We start from the raw sequence: 25,803 nt of genomic DNA, 5'->3' as shown, positions 1-25,803 counted from the left end.
TGTGAAAAGGGTTTTGACAAATGTTTGTTGTTGTTTTGACAAATTCAAAACAACTTTGTTTAAATATACTTAAAAATATACTCGTGCTTCTTACAGATGGTTTAGACAGCTGGATTCGGTGAAATCCCCATCTGACTGTAATCTTTGAAAGACGTTTCCTCATTCCAGGTAATTTTCTGGTTTACAAACTGAATCAGTTTCTGTTTGTGGAAAAAAACACATCAGACGAAAGGACAGAGAGTGAAAGAGAGGCTGTCTTTGGAAGTACAGGTGTTCTCAGTGATTTCTGCCTTTGTAGAGAGACACACACATTCATCATGTCGCTTTCTGCGACATCGTTGGTGCTGCTGATGGTTTGCAGCACGCAGGCTTCACATTTTTTAGGCACAGTCATGACCTACTACCCAAAGGACACTTTTGCAGATGGATCTGTCACAGTACGTACATTTTCTATCTAAAATAATGTACTTACTTTTAAAAATCTTACAAGACCTAAGTGAACACTTTGTGGTTGTAAATTTAAAGGTGACTCTTAGGTATAAGTTGAACTTCCTCGACTGCACAACTGATAACATATGGAGTTGCCTCAGTGGTGATTGTGGGACTGGAACCTACACACTACATGTGGTAAAACAGGAGAGCAGTGGAGACTGGTGTCAGAGAGAGGGAATCATGACTCGACAGGTTCCCAGCAACGCTCCGTTTGAAGTTTGGTGAGTGTTCAACAACAGGAAAAAGTCATTTGTTACAACATTTTTAAATTGTCAGTGAAGGGCGACAAAAACAACTTCCCCAAAACATCAGCAGCTTCACTAAACAGTCTTTTTGATGAGTGACTCGTGGTAAACTAATAATTTATTAAAACGTGTTTTGTTCAGACTTTAAAAACTGAATTTCTGATCAATTTCCACTGAAGGTTGGATGATGGGGACTGGATATCAAACATCAATAACATCGAATTATGGAGAGCTGTGACTCGGGTGGAACTGAGGAACCGGTCCGACACCAGCAAAGCCAACACATCACCTCAGACCACCATCCTACCAGCTGTGAGGTAAGCCCACTTAATGTGTGTCTATGTTTGTAACCCTAGTTTTCTTTTATATTTCATATTTTACATTCATCCCTTTCATATTAAAATCTTTTTAACAAAGTATTTATCACCCGTTCGTTACATTAAAATGAATACAGCAAATAGAGCTGCAATCTTTGTTTCTCTCTCAGAGTTCCTTCAAACTGTCAGAGAAATTTCAGCCTGTTGATGTTTGACCCTGATGGAGACGAAGTTAAATGCAGATATGGAAACTCTGCACTCTCAGAGTGTAACCCCTGCACTCCACCGTCTGTCCTCAGCCTCTCATCGGTGAGCAATGACTGTTACTCTCATGTCAGATGAGACAGGCAAAGACTAAAAGCTGGCACAGAGAGTCACGCAATAATGTGATGGGAATTTTTTAATTGAATTACAATTGATATCGATTTGGTAGAAGTGAAAGTTTGTCCAAAAGAAGTAGCAGTTATTTATAGCAGAAAACATTTTGGTTATTTTGATTTCAAGCCCATTTTTGTCCTCTTGCAGTCCTCTTGTACTCTGTCATTCAGCCCCACCAGCAGCAGTAATGAAGGTTCGTATGTAGTACAGCTGGTGATGGAGGACTTCCCCAGACAGACCATCACTCTGACTCAAACCAACGGGACACAAACAACAATAACTACCAACGATGCAATCAGCAAAATACCGATTCAGTTTGCTTTGAAAGGTACCAATATACGTTTCATTATCTTACAATGAAAGCACTAAAGAGCTGCTGCTGATGAACTTAGTGCTCGGCCTGATGTACAGAGATGTTTGACCACCAGTGTCATCAGGACTGATTCTCTGGACCAACAAATATTAATCTGTCCAGCAGATATTTTACTCTGGATCATCTTTGCATCCTGAGGTTAACTTCTCTGTATTCTTCCAGTTGATCGTGCAGTGCCATCCTGCACAGAAGGACTCTTTCTGCCCAAGTTTCTTCCTCCAACACCAGCCAACAGAGCTCAGCTCTACAACAATGTCAATCAGACTCTGAAAATTAACATCACTGCAGAGGCACTTAACTCCACGTAAGTAAAACACAGTTAAAGACTGTGTCTGAATATATAAAAGTTTAAATATTATATTCAGGATAGCCTATGGGTAGACATGAAATATAGTCCTACAAGTCATAAATTTCATAGAAATGAGTGTTGTGAAAATCTGAAATATTTCTCAGGTTATCAGGTTACATATCTGACATGATCTTTAGTATTACAAAACTCCAGTGCTGATGTACAAGATTACGGTCAGACGTCAAGTTAGACGACAAAGGAAGTGAAAAACAGCCAAGACAATACAGATTTAAGGACATAAATACAAAAAGATTAGGTAAAACAACAGTAAACATTGAAAGTAAGGCAACATGAAACACTTCCAAGGTTGGTTGGTATATGCAAAAAATCAAAACAAAAAACAAGCATGGCCTAATAAAAGCTGTGCGCTAGTTGGAAAACAAAAGAAATATGCTCCTTTTGTAGTCGGGGCGATATTGAAAAAAAGAAACACAATTTGACGTGTTTTTGATTTTGTTTGTTGAAGGATTTCTGAGCTGCTCTACAGCGGGCCATACAATTTAATCAACAGCATATCAGGACCAAGACAGTTCACACTGAGTTGGACACCATCTGAGAGTGAAGAAGGACAAAGCCTCCCCATCTGTTTTGTTGTCCAGGCAGTTTCTGGGTCAGTCTCCTGTTTCATATAAATGACTCTGTAGAAAGTTATAGCAGCTGACATTCCTGAAATGAAAAATTTTTAAAGTCACATTTTAACTTGTTGCTGAAAAAGTTTCCTGTTGTAAGGATTGTTCTATAATTAAAAGGTAGTTAGCTCTCCTTTGAGTCAATAAATATTGAGATTACAATTGTAGTCAGAAGGCAAAATGAAAACCAGGAAGCTGATAACAAGAGAAAAACAGCTGTTAGATAAGAAAAGAAAAAACACTAAGACCCTGTGTAGAGGAAAATGGATATATCAAGTAATTAAATATAGATGCTCACTGGGTACCTGAAAATATAAAGATAACAAGAGAGAAAAGAATAAAGAAGATTCATGTAGTGAAGGAGGACATACAAAGGGTTGGTGTGACTGAAGAGGATGTTAGAAACACAGTGGGATGGAGGCAAATCTTCTGATGTAGTGATCAGTAAGGGGTGCATATATTAGAAAGAAGCGGGTTTGAAAACCACCATATTGTAAAAGCATGCTCAATTAAGATAAAAAGTGTCAGTGTTTAGGTGACATGAAGATATCATGGCATTGGAGGCCTATATGAAACTTACTTATTTTTACAGTGGAACCAAGTATCACTCAGAGCTTCGATGTGTCACTGTGACTGTTGTAAAAGGTGAGTAGAGCCCTTCACCATTTCAGCCACATTTTAAATTTAATTTACTGAACTGAGTTATAACATCTATTTCTGACTGTTTATAGGACCAGTAATAACCACAACAACTACCACCAGTACTCCAACTACTGTACCTGCAACAACTACTGCCAGTACACCAACTACTGAACCTGCAGCAGCTACTACCAGTACACCAACTACTATGGCTCTAGGGCCCTGTGCTGTTACATCATTAGCTTCCTTGTTCAGGAAAATTGGTTGGTGCAAAATTTTGTTTTCACTATTTTTTTCTACATATTTCTGCAGATAACTTCTTACAAGAGTGTTTGTTTTTCTTCTCGAGTTTTATGTTAAATAATCAGATTGAATAAGTAAAATATACATTTTGAGGGTTGCAAATGTTATCTAATAATCTGCTTCTTATTCTGTTCATTGATTTTTTTTCCCCCAGTAATTTTAATGGATGTTTAATGACTATAATAATGTTTAATGTTTTTTTCATCAGTTTCAACATTCTGTTTTATGTGATTTTTAAACAATTATATTAAAGTAGTAACTTTTATCTCTGATTTTCTTCACAAATAAACATGAAATCATGATAAATGTTTTTTAAATGTTTTTAAACTAGTGTTGTATGATTTCCAATCAACTTCACTTACTGGAATGCAGGCATTTATTGTGAAATTACTACTAATGCTAATATTACACTTACTAATACTAATAAGACTAGACCCATAACAGTGTAACACTATCAAAAAAGTTTAACTTCAGTAACATCAGCAATGGAGTCACACTATTGATTGATTAAGTTGAATGAAGTACGAAGGATCTTCGATACCCTTCCTCCAGTAACAACCCATTCTCACTCCCGAGGCGTAGCATGCCGACGTTTTGTCACGTCCCGCGGCGTTCCTGAGAAACGCAAAAGGAGACCTTCGGCGTTCTTATGGTACGCGGCGGGTTATGGCTGAAATCCAGTGCAATGACGCTCCCTCGGTAATAGACGTTCCAGCCCTGTATTCCAGCCCTAAACCTAACCTTATCCCTAGCCCTAACCATAACCTTTTTCCTGATCTTAAACAGGACTTTAATGATGTTAAATAGCGTGTTTCTAAGCGATTTGAAGAAAAGGAGCGAACATGTGTAGATTGAGTCCATACGATTGTCATTTTTCCTCATTTTTCCGAGGTCGTCAGTTAGGAACGTGTTGGGTAGCCGAAAATGTAATATGTTGACAATTTGTCACCTAGCGTAAAATGTTACGGTTTGGGAGTGAGAACGTGTTGCCAGTAACGTACAGTGACATTTACAGAAATGCAAGCAGAGATGTACCGTTTGTGGTGCCTTTATGCACTCTACATGGGCATCTTCACCTTTCAATTCAATTAATTCTTATTTATACAGCACTAAATCACAACAACAGTCGCTTCAAGGTGCTATTGTAAGGTAGACCTTACAATAATACATACAGAGAAAAAAGCCAAACAATCATATGACCCCCTTTGAGCAAGCACTTTGGCGACACTGGGAAAGAAAAACTCCCTTTTAACAGGAAGAAAGCTTCAGCAGAACCAGGCTCAGGGAGGGGCGGCAATCTGCTGTGACCAGTTGGAGTGAAATAAGGAAGACAGGATAAAGACATGCTGTGGACAAGAGCCAGAGATTAATAACAAATATGATTCAGTGCAGAGAGGTCTATTAATACATGTTGAGTGAGACAAGTGACTGAAAAGGAAATACTCAATGCATCATGGGAATCCCCCAGCAGTCTACACCTATTGCAGCATAACTAAGGGAGGATTCAGGGTCACCTGGTCCAGCCCTAACTATATGCTTTAGCAAAAAGGAAAGTTTAAAGCCTAATCTTAAAAGTAGAGATAGTGTCTGTCTCCCGAATCCAAACTGGAAGCTGGTTCCATAGAAGAGGGGCCTGAAAACTGAAGGCTCTCCCTCCCATTCTACTTTTAACCCTTTAAAGCCGGTGTTCCAGATGAACTGGCATCGCAGATTAACTGGATTTGGTCGAACAGATGTGTGGCAGACTTCCGTTTCAGGAGCTGCTACCGACAAAAAAACGCCAAATGTGTCATCTGTGACACTTGTGAGGTTTTCTCAGACACACTCCGTCAGTCTTGTTGCTGTTGAACAAGAAAATGTTTAAAAATGTCACGAGTTTACCTGGTATTCTCATGCGCGACACGATGAGAATATCACCATCAGCAAACAGTTAACACCACGCCGATGCTGTTCACAGAACAGCAAGAGTAAATGATCGGGGAACTCTTGTCGTCGTTATCGTTCCGCTCCTACGTTTTTTTACTCAGATTTCAGCATTTTTGCTTCACAACTAAAGCGAGCAGTTTACTTTGTGCACTATCATGGACTTGAATCAACCAGCGCCACCTCTAGCCAAGTGCCATAGCCTACAGCCAGATCAACTTGTGACACACATCTGCACCACGTTCGAATTCGTTTCATGCACAATACATTTGTAACTTTCAATTGTGTCTGTTTGTGCGTCATGTAAATAAACCTTTGAACTGAATGAAATTATATCATGTATTTATTTTTGGCCTACATCAGTAAGAAATGCCAAATTATATACACAAAGGCATAGAAATCACCACTCCAATTGGTCATCATGATTTTAATATTTTCTTTTTCCATAACAACGAAATATACCTTGGACAAATATGACATATTAATATTTCATGAGTGTTGTCACATTACATCCTATAAGCATAGTCTGCCTGCGTCTTTTCTCTGGAAATGAAAAAAATGAATAAAGAGTGCTTTGAGTACTTTGGGAGAGTAGAAAAGCGCTATATAAGAATCAGTCCATTTGTCACTGGAGTCTGGAGGACACGTGGAAATCTTTTGTTTTAAATCTAAGTTAGGAAGCCCTTTTTGTGAGAAATGCAACAAGTACATCTAATGTGAACTTTGCTGTGAAATGATATAAACAAAAGGAGTTCTGATTTTGGAATCTTCAAGTGTATGATAAGCTCAAAATAAGCAAAATTGCATTTCATGTAGTTGAACAGTTTTTTGGAAAGAACGGAAAACAATGACAGTTACAAATATAGTGTGCATTAAACAAATTCAGACATGGTGACAGAGCCAGCTGCATATGTGTGTCACAAGTTAATCTGGCTGTATGATAAACAGAAAAAAATGATCCCTGTTGTCTTTGCTTAACAACTGCTTTTAGTCTTGACAATCCACATTGCTGGCATTGCACCTTTCAACATGTTGGTGGGTAGATTTGGATGTACCAGGTGTAGGTGCAGCCACTCAGCCTCTACTCAATGTGATCCTAGAAGCAGGTGCAGATGTGTCACAAGTTAATCTAGTAGTAGGCTGTGGCACTTGGCCACAGGTGGCAGTAGTGGACTGACCTCCATTGCAGACCGCTCCAGCTGCTATGTGATAGTGGATCTGCTACAAATTGAAGATCATATGCGAGTTTTGGGATCCCTTGTATTATGTTGCAAAAAAAAAAAATCACTGTACTGTGTAAATCCACTCAAAATTGTCAAAAAACTGCACTAAAACAATAGCAACTTTATTTTCCATTAGATAAACATGTAGAACACAGACATAAAACAGTTTGACTTTCCGTAACTATTTTTAGGAACAATTTAGTAAAGGTTTCATTCTTACAAACACATTTCTTTTGAAATTGCCCGACGTTCTCAGTTTTTCAGTGTTCAACATTTTCAGTTTTGTCCACATGATGGACAGAATGTAACTGTGTGCTTTCTGTAGATGTACTTCTTGCATTTCTCACAAAAAGTGCTTGTTTTAAAACATGAATCTTCTTAACTTACATTTAAAACAAAAGATTTCTACGTCTCGTCCAGACTCAACAACAGGTGACAAACCACACACCTGAGTCACTGACTTTCTTATATCCACTCACTCTCACTGGCTCTGTGCATTACTAATCACTGTGTAACTGCTGTGAAATCAGGTAAACTCCCGACATTTTTAAACATTTTCTTGTTCAACAGCAACAAGACTGACGGAGTGTGTTTGAGATAACCTCACAAGTGTCACAGATGACACATTTGGCGTTTTTTTGCTGGTTTGTCGGTAGCAGCTCGGAAGTCTGCCACACATCTGTTCGACCAAATCCAGTTAATCTGTGACGCCAGTTAATCTGGAACACCGGTCGGAGCGGGCACGCTCCATTTTGTGTAAGTATTTTTAAATCCCTGTAGAACCGGACCCACGTAAGCTAGAGCAATAATTTTTTTTGCATATGAAACCGGAGGAGTTGTACTTACATGTTATGCCATCAGCTTGTCCTAGGTCACGGTTTCCTTCCACATATAGCTTTGCAAAAATTGCATAAAAAGCACTTGCAGCATCAAAAACATAATACTCCAGAAACACACTTTGCCGATCCAATCAGCTGCTCAAAACACTTCCTATGTTGGAATAGACGTCAGCGCGAACTATCGCATGTCCGCCATTACTTGCCCAAAACCAGAAGTGACGTCATTTCACGTAAAATGTAGGTTTTTTGTTTGTTTTTTTTTTTACCTTTGGGGCCTTAAAAGCCTACACTGGTGTTTTTAAAAGTCATGTTTGACTAGATGCTTTTCCGTATCGTTTCTGGGATGCTTAGAACTCAAATTGCACTGCTGGAAACTATTGAATGGTGTATATTTAAAGATAAAGGCTTTAAAACCAAGTTGACACTGAAAGTACTAACATCACTAATGTCACATAACCTTGCCAACATGTGGCCAACAGTAATGTTTTAATGTTCTTCGTTGTTAAGTATTTGCATATAAATAGGTGACATAATATTCAGTACATACTTTTAAACATTTACTCATTGGCTGCCCCACTTCAGCCATCCTCCTCTTTTTTTAAAAAAAATTATCCATACCCACTGCCATGCAAGGAATGCTGGGATAGGTTGGGCCACAAAGGATACACCTAGTCCATCCTTCAATTCTGGAGAAATGAAGGACGCATTTGTTGGCTGCATTTGGAGCAGCCTTTGTTTGATGCTTAGTAAAGACGCTGGATTTGTGATTCCTTACAACCTTTACTTACTGTGTAACTGAGCAGACATTACATGCAAGCAGCTTGAGTCTGGGGAGGGGCGGGTCTGGCGTTATGGCATTATTCTTACTGGGTGCATGTGCAGTGCACTATTCTGAACAGGTATATTATATATCTATATCTATCTATATCTATCTATATATATATATATATATATATATATATATATATATATATATATATATATATATATATATATATATATATCCCATTATTGAACAATACTAGTGAGATGTTCTACATCCACTTTCTTTAGCTCATGGCATCTCTGAAAACGTTAGAGCACTTATGCAAATATGTGATGTCTTGATAAATCGAGCAGGTATTTGAAATTTACACAGCACCATTCTCGCATGAGAATATCTTTAAAGTTTGTGACCCAGAAAGAGTAATATTTCAAACTCCGCCACTCTATGTTCCTCCACCACTGCCTCGTTTGAGTTTTGGACGAAATGGATTCTGGGATATTGCATTTTGTCATTTTGAGCTGATTGGAGACCAAAACAGCCAATCAGATTTTTTTGCCTCCAAGTCTGTGATTGGCTGGTTTTGTGGCACAAATATCACGGTGTAGAGAAAGAGTTGAGTGCGCATGGGCAGAAATGTTGAGAGCGCGAGCAACACATTGCGAGTGAGCGCAAATGCAAAAACTGAGCGAGAGGAGCTGCTATTGTGTGTGTGTGTATGGATAATAGCAAACACTGAAAGACATTTTTTGCACGCAGCAATGAATTTTGTTCACTTAAATTCAACTTTTCTTCGCTCAAAATAAATTTCTCCTCAAAATACAACACTTGCACCTGCAAGCACTGCAACTTTTTTTTACGTGCGCTCAATCTTTTTTTTACATGCGCTCAGAATAGTGGCACAAAAATAACGCCATACACTAGGGCTGTGACAATAGGATGGAACACAAGCTGCCTATGGAATGGATCAAACAAATCCTGGGTTCATTGATAAATGTATAACATCAACTGTGGTGGGGGGTGAACAATGGCTATTACACTCGATGCACTCCAGCTGACTTACCTTGGTTTGAATGATGACGTACTCACAGTTTGGCTGCTTGAACATAGCCAAATCTTGCACCCAGCCGTTAGTAAATTGGATGTGCGCCTCCAGCGACTTGTAATTACGAAACTGGTTCGCTGTATAAGAGCTTACTCCACAAACAAGATTGTTACGCCCCTAAGTACCCTTTACAACGGTACCCTTTTTATGGCGGATTTCCAAGTTGAAATCCTGCACCAGGAGAGACCATCTCATCAGCCTTTGGTTCGAGTTCTTCATTCGCATTAGGAATACCAGGGGATTGTGGTTGGTATAAACAATCACAGGCGAGGGGCTGGAACCGCGTACACCTCAAAATGCTGCAATGCGAACAGCAGAGAAAGGGCCTCTTTTTCAATCATGCTGTACCCTCGCTGATGGACATTGAATTTCTTTGAGAAATAGCAGATTGGGTGATCCACACCATGTTGGTCTTCCTGTAGCACTGGCATCTACCTCTAATTTAAAAGGGGGTGCAAAATCAGGGGCAGCCAGCACTGGCGCACTGCACAGGAAAGTGTGCAGGAACGCACTCTGACACGCAGAGGACCACACAAAAGGTTTCAACACACTAGTGAGGCTAGTGCGACCACTTCCGCGAAATTTTGACAGAAACCCCAGTAGTAGCCCACCATGCCGAGAAAATGGCGGAGCTCACGCCTAGTCCGAAGGGCAGGAAAGTCCAGTATGGCCTGGATTTTGGCCAAGATAGGGCGCACTTGTCCCTGACCCACCTGTTTTCCTAAGTACGTCACCGTGGCTTTACCAAAATCACACTTGGCGAGGTTGAGGGTGAGGGATGCCCTTTCCAAGCGATGGAACACATCAGTGAGTGTTTCCATATACTCTGACCAGGTGTCTGAATAGACAACAATATCATCTAAATACACTTCACACTTGCAGATGCCTCCCAGCACAATATTCATGAGCCGTTGGAATGTGGCGGGAGCGTTGCGTAACCCGAAAGGCATGTACTGAAGAAAATGGTCAGGAGTAACAAAGGCAGAGATTTCGGCCGCACGTGATGTTAGAGGAACTTGCCAATAGCCCTTTAACAAGTCCAGCTTAGTAACAAACTTTGCAGAACCAACCCTATCGACACAATCTTCCATTCTGGGAAGAGGATAGGAGTCAGGTTTGGTCACGCTGTTCACCTTCCGAAAATCTGTACAAAACCGTGGGGTCTTATCTGCTTTAGGCACTAAGAGACACGGGGAACTCCACACACTAGAGCTAGGAACAGCAAGACAATTATCCAACAGATAAGAGACTTCTGTCTGGAAAAGAGCACGTTTATTGGGATTCACACGGTAGGCATGCTGTTTGATTGGAGGATGGTCCCCCACATCGATATCATGCTCCAGCACGGTGGTACAGGATGGAGTGTCCGAGAAAAGATTAGGATGATTCTCAATCAACCGACACATGTCATTTCGAACATCATCATCTACCTCAGTTAAATGTGACCTTAAATCCCGTAGGATTTCAGAATTCCTAAGTCGTGCGCAGCCCACAGCACAACCGAAAACCAAATCATTACCTACTGGGTCATACCGGGTTTCGGAACCTGGCACCCCCACAGCCGCAACTGTTGACACACCACCAGCAAAGTAGGGCTTCATCATATTGCTCTCTAAAAGAACTCACATAATCCAACACATTTTCCTTAGGAGCATCTGTGTCAGAGAGGAAATTCTCATTGAGCAGTCGCAACGGGCCACGCACTGTGTGACCGAACACCAGCTAAGCAGGGCTAAATCCTAGCGACTCCTGCACGCTTTCCCTCACCGCTTAAAGGAACAGTGGCAACCCTTCATCCCATTCCTTTTCAGACTCAAGGCAAAATTTCCGCATCATAGTTTACAATGTCTGATGAAACCGCTCGAGTGCACCTTGCGACTCTGGATGATAGGCACTAGATTTCTGATGTTTAATGCCAAGTGATTGCAAAACTTGCAAAAATCTTAGACATGAAATTAGAGCCTTGGTCAGTTTGGACAGCTTTTGGTAACCCGAAAGTAGAAAAGAAGTTCACCAACGCCTTGACAATTGATTTAACCTTAAGGGTGCGCAATGGAATGGCCTCAGGAAAACGTGTAGCAACGCACATCAAAGTCAAGAGGTACTGGTGGCCCGATTTTGTTTTAGGAAGTGGACCAACGCAGTCGATGAGTATGTGTTCAAAAGGTACTCCTAAAACTGGAATAGGGTGTAATGGAGCGGGTGGAATGACTTGGTTAGGCTTACCGCTAATCTGACAGGTGTGACAAGCACGACAATACTTAGCAACGCTGTTCTTCAATCCTGGCCAAAAGAAATGGTGCAGAATGCGGTGGCAGGTTTTTCTAATACCTAAATGTCCAGAAAAGCTGTCATGGGCAAGACTAAGAACTTTGTGTCAGTACTGTTGAGGCACCAGAACCTGCTTAAACACATTCCAGCCCAGATCACCAGCTGTAGGCGGATACCAGGTACGCATCAACACATCATCCTCAACACTATAAACACGAGGATACTGGTCACTAGAGTTGGCAGCTGAAAAACAACCCACATGAGTCGGGTCACTGTTTTGTGCCTAAACAAAATCCTTTTTGTTAACTCCCAAAGGCAGTTGAGATGTCACTGATGGGCTAATAGACAGCATCGCCTCAGAGTCGTCCGTCAGCGGGTCACAGGTTTTAGATTCAGACTCCACCAGCGCAGAGAAAAGAATCAGACAAATCAACATCACCATACTTGCACTTGTGTGCGCGAGTTACAGCGCAGGCAGGAAAAACAGAGGGGGAGCGCTTAGTGGCAGGGTCAGAAAACAAAGTATCAGGCACAGGATTCTCAACCACTCTCGAGGTAGAAAACACTTTCCCGTTCGGTAAGTCATTCCCCAGAATCATCGCAACTCCGGGCACTGGCAACTGATCGCGCACTCCAACCGGTACCGAACCCGAAATGAGTGGCGATTGAAGAAATACATTGTGTAGTGGTACTCGCAGCACATCCATTTTTACTCTCCAGACAAGAGCATCCGAACCACAAAAAGAGTCATCAGAAAAAGGTAGAATACCCCTCAAAATGAGTGTCTGTGCGGCTCCAGTGTCACGCAAAATCGTGATCGGCACCCGATCCTCCTCTTTTCCGTTCAAAGAAACAAACCCTTCCGACACAAAGGGATGGTAGCTGTCATCAAGGCTTTCACTTCCCACTTCATTGCTAGGTGAAGTGGAAGCAGACATAGAACGAACGAAACCCACACTTTTCGGCTTCCTTACCGTGTGAGCCTGCTCCTTGCGCTGTAGTGATGGGCAAACAGCGACGAGGTGCCCGCTTTCATGACAATAAAAACATTTGCGATCTGACACAGGAATGGCAGCAGAACGCGTCTGTCGCTTAGGGGAAACCCTATAACTTTTGGCATGATGAGTTGCGGAAGCGTACTCATGGCGCGCCGTCGAAAGTGCTGCACGATGAGGTAACACAAATTCATCGGCAAAGACAGCGGCTTTAGACAATAACCCCACCTTCTGTTCATTAAGGTACACCACAATATTTTCAGGGAGACATGTCTTAAACTCCTCCAGCAGGATCAACTCTTTCAGCTGAGTAAAGTTCTCTGCTTTACTGGCAGCCAACCACTTGTCAAATAAGACAGCTTTCTCATGTGCAAACTCCACAAACGTTTGACTGTCGGACTTGCTACAGGCACGAAACTTTTGCCGATACACCTCCGGGACTAATTCATAAGCCCGCAAAATAGTGGATTTGACAATCTTATAATCCAGACTATCAGCAATGGAAAGACTCGCACAAACGTCCTGCGCTCTTCCTACTAATTTGCATTGCAACAACAGACTCCAGACATCCTTTGGCCATTTTAAAGTGTTTGCGATACGCTCAAAAGCAGTGAAATAGGAATCAACCTCTCCCTCCCTAAAAGGAGGTACCAAAACAATCTGCTTGCTAGCGTTAAACTGGTCTACGATGGAAGTGTCGGGGAGTGTACTTACACGGACGGGAACAGCGTCTTTCGCTCGAGAAGGATCCAGCTCCGTAGCTCGTATGCGGAGATGCATGAGCTCGACTTCCTTAGCCTTAGCCTCCAGCTCCACCTCCTTCAAGCGAAGGGCAAGCTTGAGATCTTCCGTCACCAAACCCGAACCTCCAAAAAAACCTTCAATGAGTGCTCTTTTTCGCTTTCGTTGCATTCGCCTTCCGAGTTTGACACAGGTATGTCGTCGTGCCCCATGTGCAGCGTTGGAGCCCAGTCTGGATTTGTTACATCCATTTCATATGCTGGTTTGCCTGCAATAATGCCAAATAATAAGCTACTCCGTCAACATGACGTGGTTCTTCAGCATCACACATTAGGATGTTTTATCTAATTATCTATGACCTCGGCGCATTCAAAATAACACTAAAAGCCTATTAAGACAGATATGAATTTATTTAGAACTCACCGGAAAGAAAATGTCGCGAGCAAACCAACAACAAATTTGGGATTGCAGAGAACTCGATATCCGCTCGTCTGACCGCTGCAATCCAAGCCTGATGTCTTTGTTTAGTAATATCGGATACATGAAATCCCTCCCGTTGCCTCCAGGAGGGAAAACGATGAAAAGAGAGCCCATTTTCCAGCTTCTTGCCTTCCCTATCGTGTGATCTAACGTTGCAACCGACAACACAGCACGTACAAACCATAGCTGACGCTTCCGTGTGCTTTCTTTGGCCTACTGTCATGGCAGGAGGGGGCGTGGCCCCCTCCCGTGACATTACGCTCCAAAGCACTATATTCCCCTTATTGTATCTGTAACATGCAACTTCTGTTAGTGCTGTGCTACTGGAAACTGAATTTACCAGAGGAACCCACCCGAGGAATTAATAAAGTTTCATGTCTTTTAAGCCTCATCAGCTGGATTGGTTGTTCACCTTAGTCCATTGTTTAACTCAGGTTACCGAGTGGCTCTCTAGCAATAAATAAACACCAACATGACTGAGACCATGATAAAAAAAAAAGATAACTATACAGCTTGTGTCACTCAAGATTGCAAGTTTGACTGATGACCTTTTGCTTGACCTTTTGACCTTACCGGAAGTACTCCAGAAGTGAGAAGCATGACTAATTTGATCCAGATGTGTGACTAATTGAATCCAGATGCGTAACGAACTGCGTCTGGAAGTGCACCAGAAGTGAGAAGCAGAGATGGGCAGAGATTACAGTAACGCGTTACTTGTAACTGCTAGTCTTTGATTTTATTTATTTTCTGCTGTGTTTCACTTGCATTTATTTGAAAGAGTGAGTGTAAACACAAAAAGTGTTTTATTTTATGTGCTGGAATGTGCAGAAAATAGGTTTAAATGTTAAACAGATTTCTTCCAGTCAGTGAATGTTGCATATAATTTAATTTTTGCTTGATGCATAAAGTTAAAAGATTAAAACTAATAAAACAAGTTTTAAAAAGAGACTTTTCCATTTGATTACATTTTGTATGATGGATTATGCAGAGAAAGTAGAATTGGGCTGAAAGATCTATCGCTTTATCACCTATTCAGGTTGTAAATCGTGTTTTTAAAAAGTAACTAAGTAATTAATTACTTTTGAAAACAAGTAATCAGTAAAGTAATGGGATTACTTTTTTGGGGAAGTAATCAGTAATTAGTTACTGATTACTTTTTTCAAGTAACTTCACCAACACTGGTGAGAAGCGTGACAAATTTGATCCAGACGCATAACGAATTACATCTGGTGGGAAAAAAATTGTTTTGTCCAGAGAGGGAGGGAGGGGGGTCGTACCTGGGGCATGGTTGAGGGGTAACACTGCAGATAATTCTGATGAGTCAGTGGCGATGAGAGCGCATATCGCAGCAGTTAGTTTTCACCCGTTTGTTTTTTTACAGACAAGAGTTGAACTCATACAGCAGTTAGTTTTTCACAGACAATTGTTTTTGTACAGACAAGAGCTGAAGTCATAGTTTGAATTTTGTTTAGTGCATAGTTTAAATGTTCCAGTCACTTTTGTTAGTATCAATATTATGATAAAGATGTAGAAATCTTGATAGCCATTTTCACCTTAAAATGTAACCATTTTTTTGTAAAGACTAAGGGCTATTTCTTTCTTTTTTGCAAAAGTGGATTTAGATTTCATTAACTTTCTTATAATAACCTTATTACAGACACAATAAAAGGAACACGAGATTTGAAGCTTTAAGATTATCTGATATTCTGACTAACCTTAATAAGGGGCGGCAAGGTGAGAATATCACTCATCTGGAAGAAATTCCAACAATTTCAAAAAATCATATTTGTTACAAAACATCTCAAAAGCATTTCATCTTTTGGATTATAGTAGATCTAGAAGTGCTTTATCAGTACATTTTTTTTTGTTTTCATATCACTTAGTGCTCTTTTGTGAAAAATCATCAAAGTTACAATTTTCATTGCAGTACCGCTGGTTTCAGGGGGGCGCCAGCGCTCCATGGAACACCAACTTGGAATGGGAAATTATATTTGGAATTGCCGATCCCTTTATTCATTTGGATACATTTGCATGTCACACTTGGACTTTAGATTCCTGCATTGATGGATGTACCATTTGGAAGTTCACTTTTTTCTTCTTACGTTAATACATCTGATACAGCAGTTAACTGTTCTTTCCTATATTTTTGGATGTTTCAGTTGTATTTCAAAACATGAATGTCCTGTCTCCTGTTCTGTTTTTTTGTGTGTTTATGTGTCTTTTTGCTGTTGTTACAACCAAATTTCCCTTTGTGGGACAATTAAAGGATACTCTACATATGTGATGAAAAGAGTTCCAATCAGCCCATAGACCAAAAAGGCATTTTTATCAAAGTTGGGGATTAAAGATGGTTTTACCTTTTTACAAGTAGCTTGAAACATTATTTATATGATACAAGGATCAAGAAGTGGTCAATTTAAGATCAATTTGGGATTCAAGATGAATATCGGATCTTCCTTTCGGAATGGTTGTAAATCATGATGTTATGGCATAGTATATGGTTTTTAATCTTTTTATCCAATACTTTACAGGTGTGGTGACAAGCATTCCTGAAAAAACTCAGTCCACAGTGTCATTGAAATTAAAGTTTGTAATTCATATAATTTATACTTATCAGGGGCAGCTGCTATCACGCTGACATATGTTACGAGACCACATCATCAGATAATCGTCTGCTGGACTGAATGAGTTAGCAAAGATAATAATCCTTTTAGTTTAGGAGATAGACAGTGGGGAGTCAGGTAGGTGAATCCTTCAGGCAGATGAGTCCTTCAGGTAGGTCAGTCCTTAAAATTTAGAGTGTTTTTTCACAGGAGCTTCTGCAACAAAGGTATGATAAACTCCGCTGATAAGAGAACACAATGGAGATTGGGACATCATGGAGGAGTATTCATGAAGAAGAGCCACAGAAAGCTAAATGAAGATCATTCATACCTATATTAACTGTCCAAGACTGATTTGGGCCTCGACAGAGTCCTGATTCTTCTGATTAGGAAATTAAACGCTGGTTTCTGTCATTCTGATTCTGATTATGGAATGGCTCTCAGTGCAAGTCAATGTAACTTATAGAAATTTATAAAAAATCCTTTGAGGTTAGGAGGTTGAGAGGGCTGTGGATCAGAGTAAGATGTCAGGCAGGTGAATTCTGATAATGAAATTGCATCCTAGTAGTCAAATGACTTTCAAAGGAAATTAAGACAATCCTGTGAAAATAGTTTCTTTCATTTGAAAAAGCCAATATTCATGACCTAATGGAACAGTTTATAGCTTATAAATCTTAAGTAGTTTGGAAATGATCTTCTAAACCCTCAATCATAGAAATGCTTTTAAGTTAGGCTCAAGAGAAGCGTAGAGTGTTTCTTTTTCTATCTTCTTTTTTCAATTGCTATGTGTATATACACCTCTTTGCACTTTGAATATTAGTCATTATTAATTTCTGGCTGTCTTTCACAGTGAGGCTTCATCCTGTCTTCTAGCTGGTCACAGTAGATGGCAGACCCTTCCTGAGCATGGTACTGCTGGAGGTTTCTCCTGTTAAAAGGGAGGTTTTCCTTGCAGCTGTCATCAAACCCTTTGCTCATACTCAGTTTTCTTTGTATTATTGTAAGGGTCTTTACCTTAAATTATTAGGCAGCTCAAAGCAAATGTTTGTGTCACTTGGCATTATATACACAAAACTGAATTGAGTTTACCTCTGACTTTGTGTAATCAATCACCTGTCATGGTCCTGGTTCATCTGACCCAGCGTTTTGTGTCTGTTATTATTAGTGCTATATATTCTGGTTGTGGTTTTCTAGTTCTTTGGTTTTGGGTTATGATTTTTTTCAGTTTAGTGTTAAGTCATCCCTGTCTGTGTGTCCCTTCTGTATGTCATGTCTCTTAGTTCTGTCAGTGTATATTACCTGTTTTATTGTGAAAGTCTGTGTCTTATGTCAGTGTATTCAGTTCTCCCTGTCTCGTCATGTCAATTAGGTTCAGCCGTGTCTCCCTCATGCTCCTCATGGCACTGTCTATGTTGTCCTCCTGAGTCTTCTTGTGTTTCTGCTATACGTTTTAAGTTTTCAGGTTTTCAGTTTTATTAATTTTCTCAGTATGTTATCCTTAGTTTCTGTTTATGCCCTCTCCGGCTCTGTTTGCACCTAACCTCCTGAATAAAACTCCCTTGTATCTAAGCCGTGCCTGTATTTTGGACGTGGAGATGCCTGGCTCGTCGGAGCCACCTCCGAGAAGAAAGCAGAGCCGCGCTGCCTGCATGTCTCTCCACAGCAGGGTTTTGGGACTTCAGAGCAGCAAGATGTGGTGAGTGAAAGAGATACCGTTTCTGTTTTTTCATAAATTGGGACTGTTTATTTTGGGGCTGTTTTTCGTATGCCTAATGGGAATAATGGTGGCTCCCTGATTTTTACCTATGATCACAGAGACTCCCTTTTCTGAAACCATACCTGAGACTGTCAGCTCTGGCTTTAAAGATTTAGGGGACTGCTGTCCACCTGCATCTGCTCACTCTGAACAGTGAGCTGATTTCACTAAAACTTTTTTTCATTGAGCCTGGTCATTTGTCAATCTGTGATCCTACTCAGCTCCTACTTCAGCCTCCATCATCTCCCCAGTGTGCAGCCCTGCTGTCTGTATTTTCATCGGTTCAGTCTCCAGTGTTGCCGCCGGTTCAGTCTTCAGCTCACTCACCTGCTGCTCAGCTGTCTGCAGTTCAGTCGCCAGCTTGGGCTTGTGTTCCTGCTCTTAGCACTTTAGCACAGCCTGCAGGTCAGTTACCTACTCTGTTGTCTGCGGTTCAGCTACATGCTCAGTGTGCAGCTCAACCTTCTCCCCGGTGTGCAGTTCAATCATTAACGGAGCTTATGGTTCAATCACTATTTTAGGTATTAACTTAACAGTCAGTACAGTCATCAGTTCAGTCATCCACTCAACCATCAATTCAGCTAGCTATACAGCCAGGGGTCCCCACACCTACTGGCCCTGCATCTGCTCCTGCTGCTAACTCAGGTGAGCTAATCCAGCACTCCGTGGCTCCCAGGAGAGCCCGGCAAGCACTTCCTTGTGTCCGTTGGGGGCTCTGGAGAGCATGGCTAACAGTTCCTTTTGTCTACTGGGACAAAAGGTCTTCTGGCTCCACTGGAGGGTCTGAGGGGCCCATTCAGCCATCTTCTGTTCCTGCTGGATGGTCCAAAGGGCCCGTTTAGCCATCTGCCTCTGCTGAATGATCTGAGGGGCCCGTTCAGCCATCTTCTGTTCCCGCTGGATGGTCCAAAGGGCCCGTTCAGCCATCTTCTGTACCTGCTAGAGGGTCCCAGGGGCCCGTTCAGCCATCTGCCTCTGCTGGAGGGTCCTATGGGCCCGTTCAGCTATCTTCTGCCTCTTCTGGGGGGCCTGAGGAGATGCTCCATACATCTTCAGTCCCTGCTGAAGGATCTGAGGAATTGCTTCAGCACCTCGTGTCCGCTGATAACTCTGGTGAGTCCTTTTAGCCACCATCTGCAGCTCCCATGCCGTTGCCTGCAGCACCGCCACCGGCTCAAACGTGTGTGACGGCCACATCGCCTGTTGTTGTTACTCCATTGTCTGGTCCTGCCTCGTCTGAGCCACGTTCAGCACATTGTTACCGGCAGCTTTCCAGGCCATTGGCTGGACATCCCTGCTCCAAAGACAAATTCTCAATCCACTTGTCATCAGATTCCTTCAACACTATATGTGGTTACAAGTCTAGACTCTGTATTTTTCCATTTTTAGCTTTTCACTGTGAAATTTTCTTCTCATGTGCCTCACTTGCTGTACCAGCCTGCTTTTCCTTAATCATGGACACAAACCTGTTTCCCCTAGCATGCTGTTAAATAAATCGTTGAAACTTTGATGTTATCGCAGTATCTGCTTTCAGTCATTAGAATCACAATACTTTATTAATTCCTAGGAAAATTATGTACCTCAAAACAGCCCTGTAGTTCTGCTAATACCTCTTCTGACCACCCCCTGATGCTTCTCAGGATGGTTCTCTCCTCACAATCGGCACAGAGCAGGGGGTGAGGTCAATCAGATTGTGATCTGAGTGACCCAGTAGAGCAGGGCGATATGACCAAAAATATTTATAACGATATAACTGATGATATAATGAAAATAGACAAAATACTTTACAACTCAACAACTTTATTAGAAAAAAACATATATTGATGTTTTATATTTTAAAAATGTATGAAAACATGTTTTTCACTTAAACAAGCAACTGATGCCAAAAGGCATTTCCAGTGGAAATTGGCCGACATATCCTCAGCATTACCATGTATAATATCCACAATACTTAAAAAGAGGTTATACACACACAATACGGTAATATTATGTTGAAGCACAGCACGTATCACTCCGCGAGGCTCCGTAATTCTTCGACAGTCCATCAAGCGGTGCGGGTTCATAGCTTAGCGAAGTCGTACTGAACATTCGATAAATTTTTGAGCGCCGTGCACATAAATTCATTTTGAGGTCAGTAAACACAACCAGAATTCATACATAAGACACACGGGATTATAAGGGGCTCTGTCGACTTTCAGAAAAATGAAAGGATTCATTCTAAGTGCGTCGTATTTTGTAAAAAACACGGTAATAACGACGGCCCGCTAGCATGACTACCAAAAATAGTGCTTTGTGTATCTGACGGATGAATGCTAAACCAGTTCCACCCCATATGGAAAAGAAATAGTAAAAACATATATGATTTACTCATGAAAGTGGCCACTTTCTCATTACTTTCATATATTTTTTAGTAAGTATCCAAAACATACAAGTTTCATTATATAATTTTTCAAGGGATCTTATGTGTTTTTACTCTTGTACGCTTTTCATACAAGTTTTATACAAGACAGATACAAACTTTATAAGATTTATATATATCTTTTCCATATGGGACACCACTGAAGTTGCAGCATTTTTACAAACCAGTTCTGGTTAATCTGTTTCATTCAACGATCCGCTTTCCCCCTTCTCATTCTCTGTCGCCGCCATGATTTTTCCGTCATGTGCATATGAAAACAAAGGCACTGCGCATGCGTTTTTCACCCATATTCTATTTTATATTTAATTTTCTTATTGTTGCCCAACATTATACCGGTATTACCATGAATGGTATGATATGGCCCAGCCTTACTACCAGTGTGGAGAGAGAAGAGAAGCTGTGTGCGTCCTTGGCATTAGCATAGAGCAGATCTAAGATTCTCTCCCCCCTGGTGGGACAGGCCACATATTGTGTAAATGTTGGCAGTGTGTTGTCCAAGGTGACATGGTTAGGTATGTACAGACAGCAAGCCGAGGGGACATTAGAAAACCCACCCCAGCCCGCCGTTTCTTACAGAGGCAACTCTGGACTGAGACAGAGTCCAGGCCTTCTTCAGGAGACTGTTTCCAGAGCCCAAGCCCTGCGTTGAGGTGAGCCCAACTATATTTAGCCGGTACCTCTCAACCTCACGCACTAAATGAGGCTCCTTCCCTGCCAGAGAGGTGACATTCCATGTCCCAATTGACAGTCTTGGGATCAGTCTGCCAGGGCTTCCACTCCTGGCTGCCGCCCGGTACACGGTACACATGCACGCGACTCCTATGACGACTCCTGCGGGTGGTGGGCCTGCAGGAGGAGGGGCCCATATCCTCTTTTCAGGCTATGCCCGGCCGGGCCCCATGGACTAACGGCCGGCCACCAGACGCTCACCTTTAGGCACCTTCCCGAGCCTGGCTCCAGGCCGGGGCCCCAATAACCCTCTCCTGGGAAGGGGAAACTGTTCCCTCAGTGATATTCTAATAAGTTTCTTCTGAATTGCTCTTTGTCTGGTCCCTCACCCAGGATGAATTTGCTATGGGAGACCCTACTAGACATATTATGTATAACTAATACAACTAACTTAATTAACAAGATTTGCACAACTACCATTAGGATTTTTTTTTTAATTTGAAAGTATACCTTGTAAAAAAGAAAATCTAACTTTGACTCTGTAGTATTGAGAAAAGTGTTGTAACGAATGTCCACATAAACAAAACCTTGTTATCTAAGTTGCTGTTATTAGTAATAGTGGTAGTAGTAATATATATTAATTAGGAACAGATAATTGTATTAATCCGTAATAGGGCATTTTTTATCTGCTTACTCACACAACCGATAAAGATTATTAATCATAAATATGAATCTGACCCCTGTCAGCATTAAGTAGTCCAACAGCTAAATATGAGTAAAAATCTACAAAAAAAATGACATAAATCTTAATGTTACACAAACTGGACTTTGCTATCCTCCATTAACCCAGTGCAAGAATGAATACAAATGTTTTTAAAGTGAAAAAAACTTTATTGAACTTCCTTTTAATGTGCATTTGTTTAATTAGATGTATTTGTTGAAGTGGAGCAGGAGCAAGACCACTGCAGAGAATAAAGTGATCGCAGCAGCAGATGTAAGTGTATCCAACAGGTCAATGGATCCATTATTTGCCCACACGAACACCTAAAGCGTTTATGAGGATAAGATGTCCATGTTAGTTGATGCATTCTTTTATTGTGGTAAGTATCTCTGTATAACAAAGACAAACTGCTCTTGCCTGCAATGTTCTCCTGTAGGATTCTCATCTTGTAGGCTCAGACCAATGCATGCTTCATTTTCAGCATTTTGAAAATGTATTTCCACTGCATGAAGCACAATGAATTTTTCAATAAAAACGTTGGAATATCATTTGGGACCACTGAATCTGAGGAAATCAAACATATGTAGAACCAACACTTGTACATACCTGACATTGTTCGCCCTTATTGTTCTGCTTGTGACAGAGACCAGTTCCAAAGATAAGCTGCATGCAGAGGAAATAATTATTACTATCTTGGAAGAAGTAGTGAATTTTTGTTCTATAAGTGGAAGCTCTAAAGATTTTAGTCAAAAAATTGGAAGAATTGTTGATTTCTATGTCTAAACTGGAAGCCCTACTGATTGGGATTAAAAAAAGAAACAAAAAACAGAAGAATTAGTAATTAGGATAAACAGAATGCTGACTGGACTCACCACTTAACAAATTATACTTCTCCAGACTTTGGCTGACATCACTATCTACTAGCAAATCAGATGATCGATTTCCGCTGTCTGTTATAAGACACTGTGATTTGGAATTGAGGATGACTCTGAGGAATTGTATGTGTCATTAAAGTAACTGTGTAATCAAATCTACTAATTTGCATATCATCCTTTAGGAATCACATTAGTGTGAAATGTGAAACCAGCTAGCTCCTGTGTTCACCGAGATATTCAGCATCTCTTTATCTCAGTCGGTGATCCCCACATGCTTCAAAGAGTCCATCATTGTTCCTGTCCCAAAGAAACCCCACCCTGCTTCCCTCAATGACTATCGCCCTGTAGCCCTCACCTCAGTAGTGATGAAGTGCTTTGAACGCCTGGTCAGAGACTTCATCATTTCTTCACTACCAGACACACTGGACCCACTACAGTTCGCTTACCGTCCAAATCGTTCCACAGACGATGCCATCTCTCATCTCCTCTACACATCACTTACTCACTTGGACACTAGAAGGGGGAATTATGTTAAAATGCTCTTCATAGACTACAGCTCTGCATTTAATACCATAATTCCCTCCACACTCACCACCAAGCTGGAGCATCTGGGACTCAGCTCATCTATGTGTCAGTGGATCTCCAACTTCCTAACTGGCAGACCACAGGCAGTAAGGATGGGCGGACATGTCTCAGCCTCCACCACTCTCAGCACTGGAGCCCCCCAGGGGTGTGTTCTGAGCCCCCTGCTGTACTCCCTGTACACATATGACTGTGTGGCCACTACCAGCTCCACCACCATCATCAAGTTTGCTGAAGACACCGTCGTGGTGGGCCTGATCTCTGACAACAACGCGGCGGCCTACCTGAAGGAGATTAGGCCAGGAAGATCGTGAAGGACCTCAGCCATCCCAACAACGGACTGTTCTCTCTGTTGAGGTCAGGAAAGCGATTCTGCTCCCTGAAGACCAACACAGAGAGACTGAGGAGGAGCTTCTTCCCGCAGGCGATACGGTCTCTCATTCACACCACCACACAGTACTGACCCACACATATAGTTCTTACACACACACTGGACATTCTGGACATTGTTTTCACTTCATCACTTAAACCACTTTAAGCATATTTGCACTGCACAAGACACTATATAATGTGGATTGCACAACACTGGACATTATATTCCTCATTTCCAGTTAATATTTGTACAGCTGCTGTTATTGTGTCTATGTATATATTTATATTTATATTTCTTCATACATTCTTATATATTTCTATACTGTGTATTTTGCTGTACAGTTATTTTATTTTCAACTTTAATTTATATATTTTATCCTATTCTTCCCAGTTAAATTTACCCTTTACCCTTCATTCTAATTTGTGTTGTACAGTTATCTCATTCTGAACTTAATTTTTATATTTTATTTTATTCCTTCATGGTTAAATTTACCCTTTTTTATTTTCATATTTATTTCCTATCTTATTCATAGCCTTCTCTTTTTTTCTTTAGGTCACGAGCAGTTGTCCAAGCATTTCACTGCATATCGTACTGTGTATGACTGTGTATGTGACAAATAAAAATTTGAATTTGAATTTGAAATGTGACTCGTTTGGAAATCCACATTGTGAAAGAAAAAACATAATTTGTTTTGAATAAAGTCCCGTGTTCTGTGTGATTAAAATGTGACTTGCTGTCTAAAAAGCCTAAAATGATTAGTAAGTCTACAATTACACTATATATACATGTGAGTACATTATAATTTTGCAATTCTTTCCATTACATAATGTTTGAATATCACAACTGTTGATACTGCCCCAAATTTGTAATGTTTCACTGTGTGGCTGACAGGAAATAGAACCCAAACACAGGACTCATACACGAGGAGGGATGAACTCAGCTTTATTGCCTGAAAAAACACAGGTACTGAACTAAAACAAGGAGCCATAAACAAGAAACTCAAATCAAAAACCAAGGACACAAGGGAGCTACACTGGGAACACAGGGAACCAGGAGGGGGGAGAAAACACACACTGTGAGGGGTTGACGCGACAACAAACTGAGGTAAAACAAACAATAAATACACAAGGAGAACAAGGAACAGCTGGGAGATACAGCTAAGGGCAATTACACACATGAAAAAAACGGGGAGGACAAACAAACCTGGAACATAAGGTCAGTGGGAGAAACTCAGAGATGGCAGATGAGGAAGGCTGGACAGAGAGACGCAGAGGAACATAGTGAATGAACACAGAGGACTGACACAAGTAGGGCTGATAAAAACACTCAAACACTAAACACAAGAACCACGGACTACACTGCCTATGATGCTACATTCTTTAGAGCTATACCTGTAGCATTCTGCCTGTTAGCTTAGTACAACACTTAGTACAGTGGTTCCCAAACTTTTTTTTGCTGGGCCCCCCTTGTTTTACAGGAAAAATGTTCATGCCCCACAAACACGTCCTCCAACCACACACAGCCATATTTTGCTCCATTGCGGTTTATTTCACACCTCAAACATTTAGTAAGCAATTAAGCAAATACAAGTAATCTGCAATAAATTACAGGTAGTAATAAAATAAACTACCAACTCTTTTACGCTACGTCCACACCTACACGGGTATTTGTGAAAACGCAGCTGTTTCATCCACACGTCAACGGCGTTTCGAATCACCGAAAACGGAGATTTTTTTTAAA

The 25,803-nt window shown here is 41.0% G+C and overlaps 1 protein-coding gene across 1 annotated transcript; it reads left to right on the top strand.

Moving 5' to 3' along the window:
* Positions 1-317: 317 nt before the first annotated feature.
* On the top strand, positions 318-3,795 carry LOC118455166 (uncharacterized). Its single transcript, XM_087838240.1, has 10 exons — positions 318-437; positions 526-713; positions 917-1,054; positions 1,225-1,363; positions 1,580-1,760; positions 1,968-2,109; positions 2,621-2,764; positions 3,376-3,428; positions 3,515-3,685; positions 3,791-3,795. Exons 1-10 carry the CDS (start codon positions 318-320, stop codon positions 3,793-3,795), a joined length of 1,281 nt encoding a protein of 426 aa, XP_087694366.1.
* The last annotated feature ends 22,008 nt before the right edge of the window (positions 3,796-25,803 follow it).

This window comes from Neolamprologus brichardi, chromosome 3 (genome assembly GCF_056152115.1).
Source record: "Neolamprologus brichardi isolate AB-2024 chromosome 3, ASM5615211v1, whole genome shotgun sequence".
NCBI lineage: Eukaryota > Metazoa > Chordata > Actinopteri > Cichliformes > Cichlidae > Neolamprologus > Neolamprologus brichardi.
This window is presented reverse-complemented; position numbering and strand designations above follow the sequence as displayed.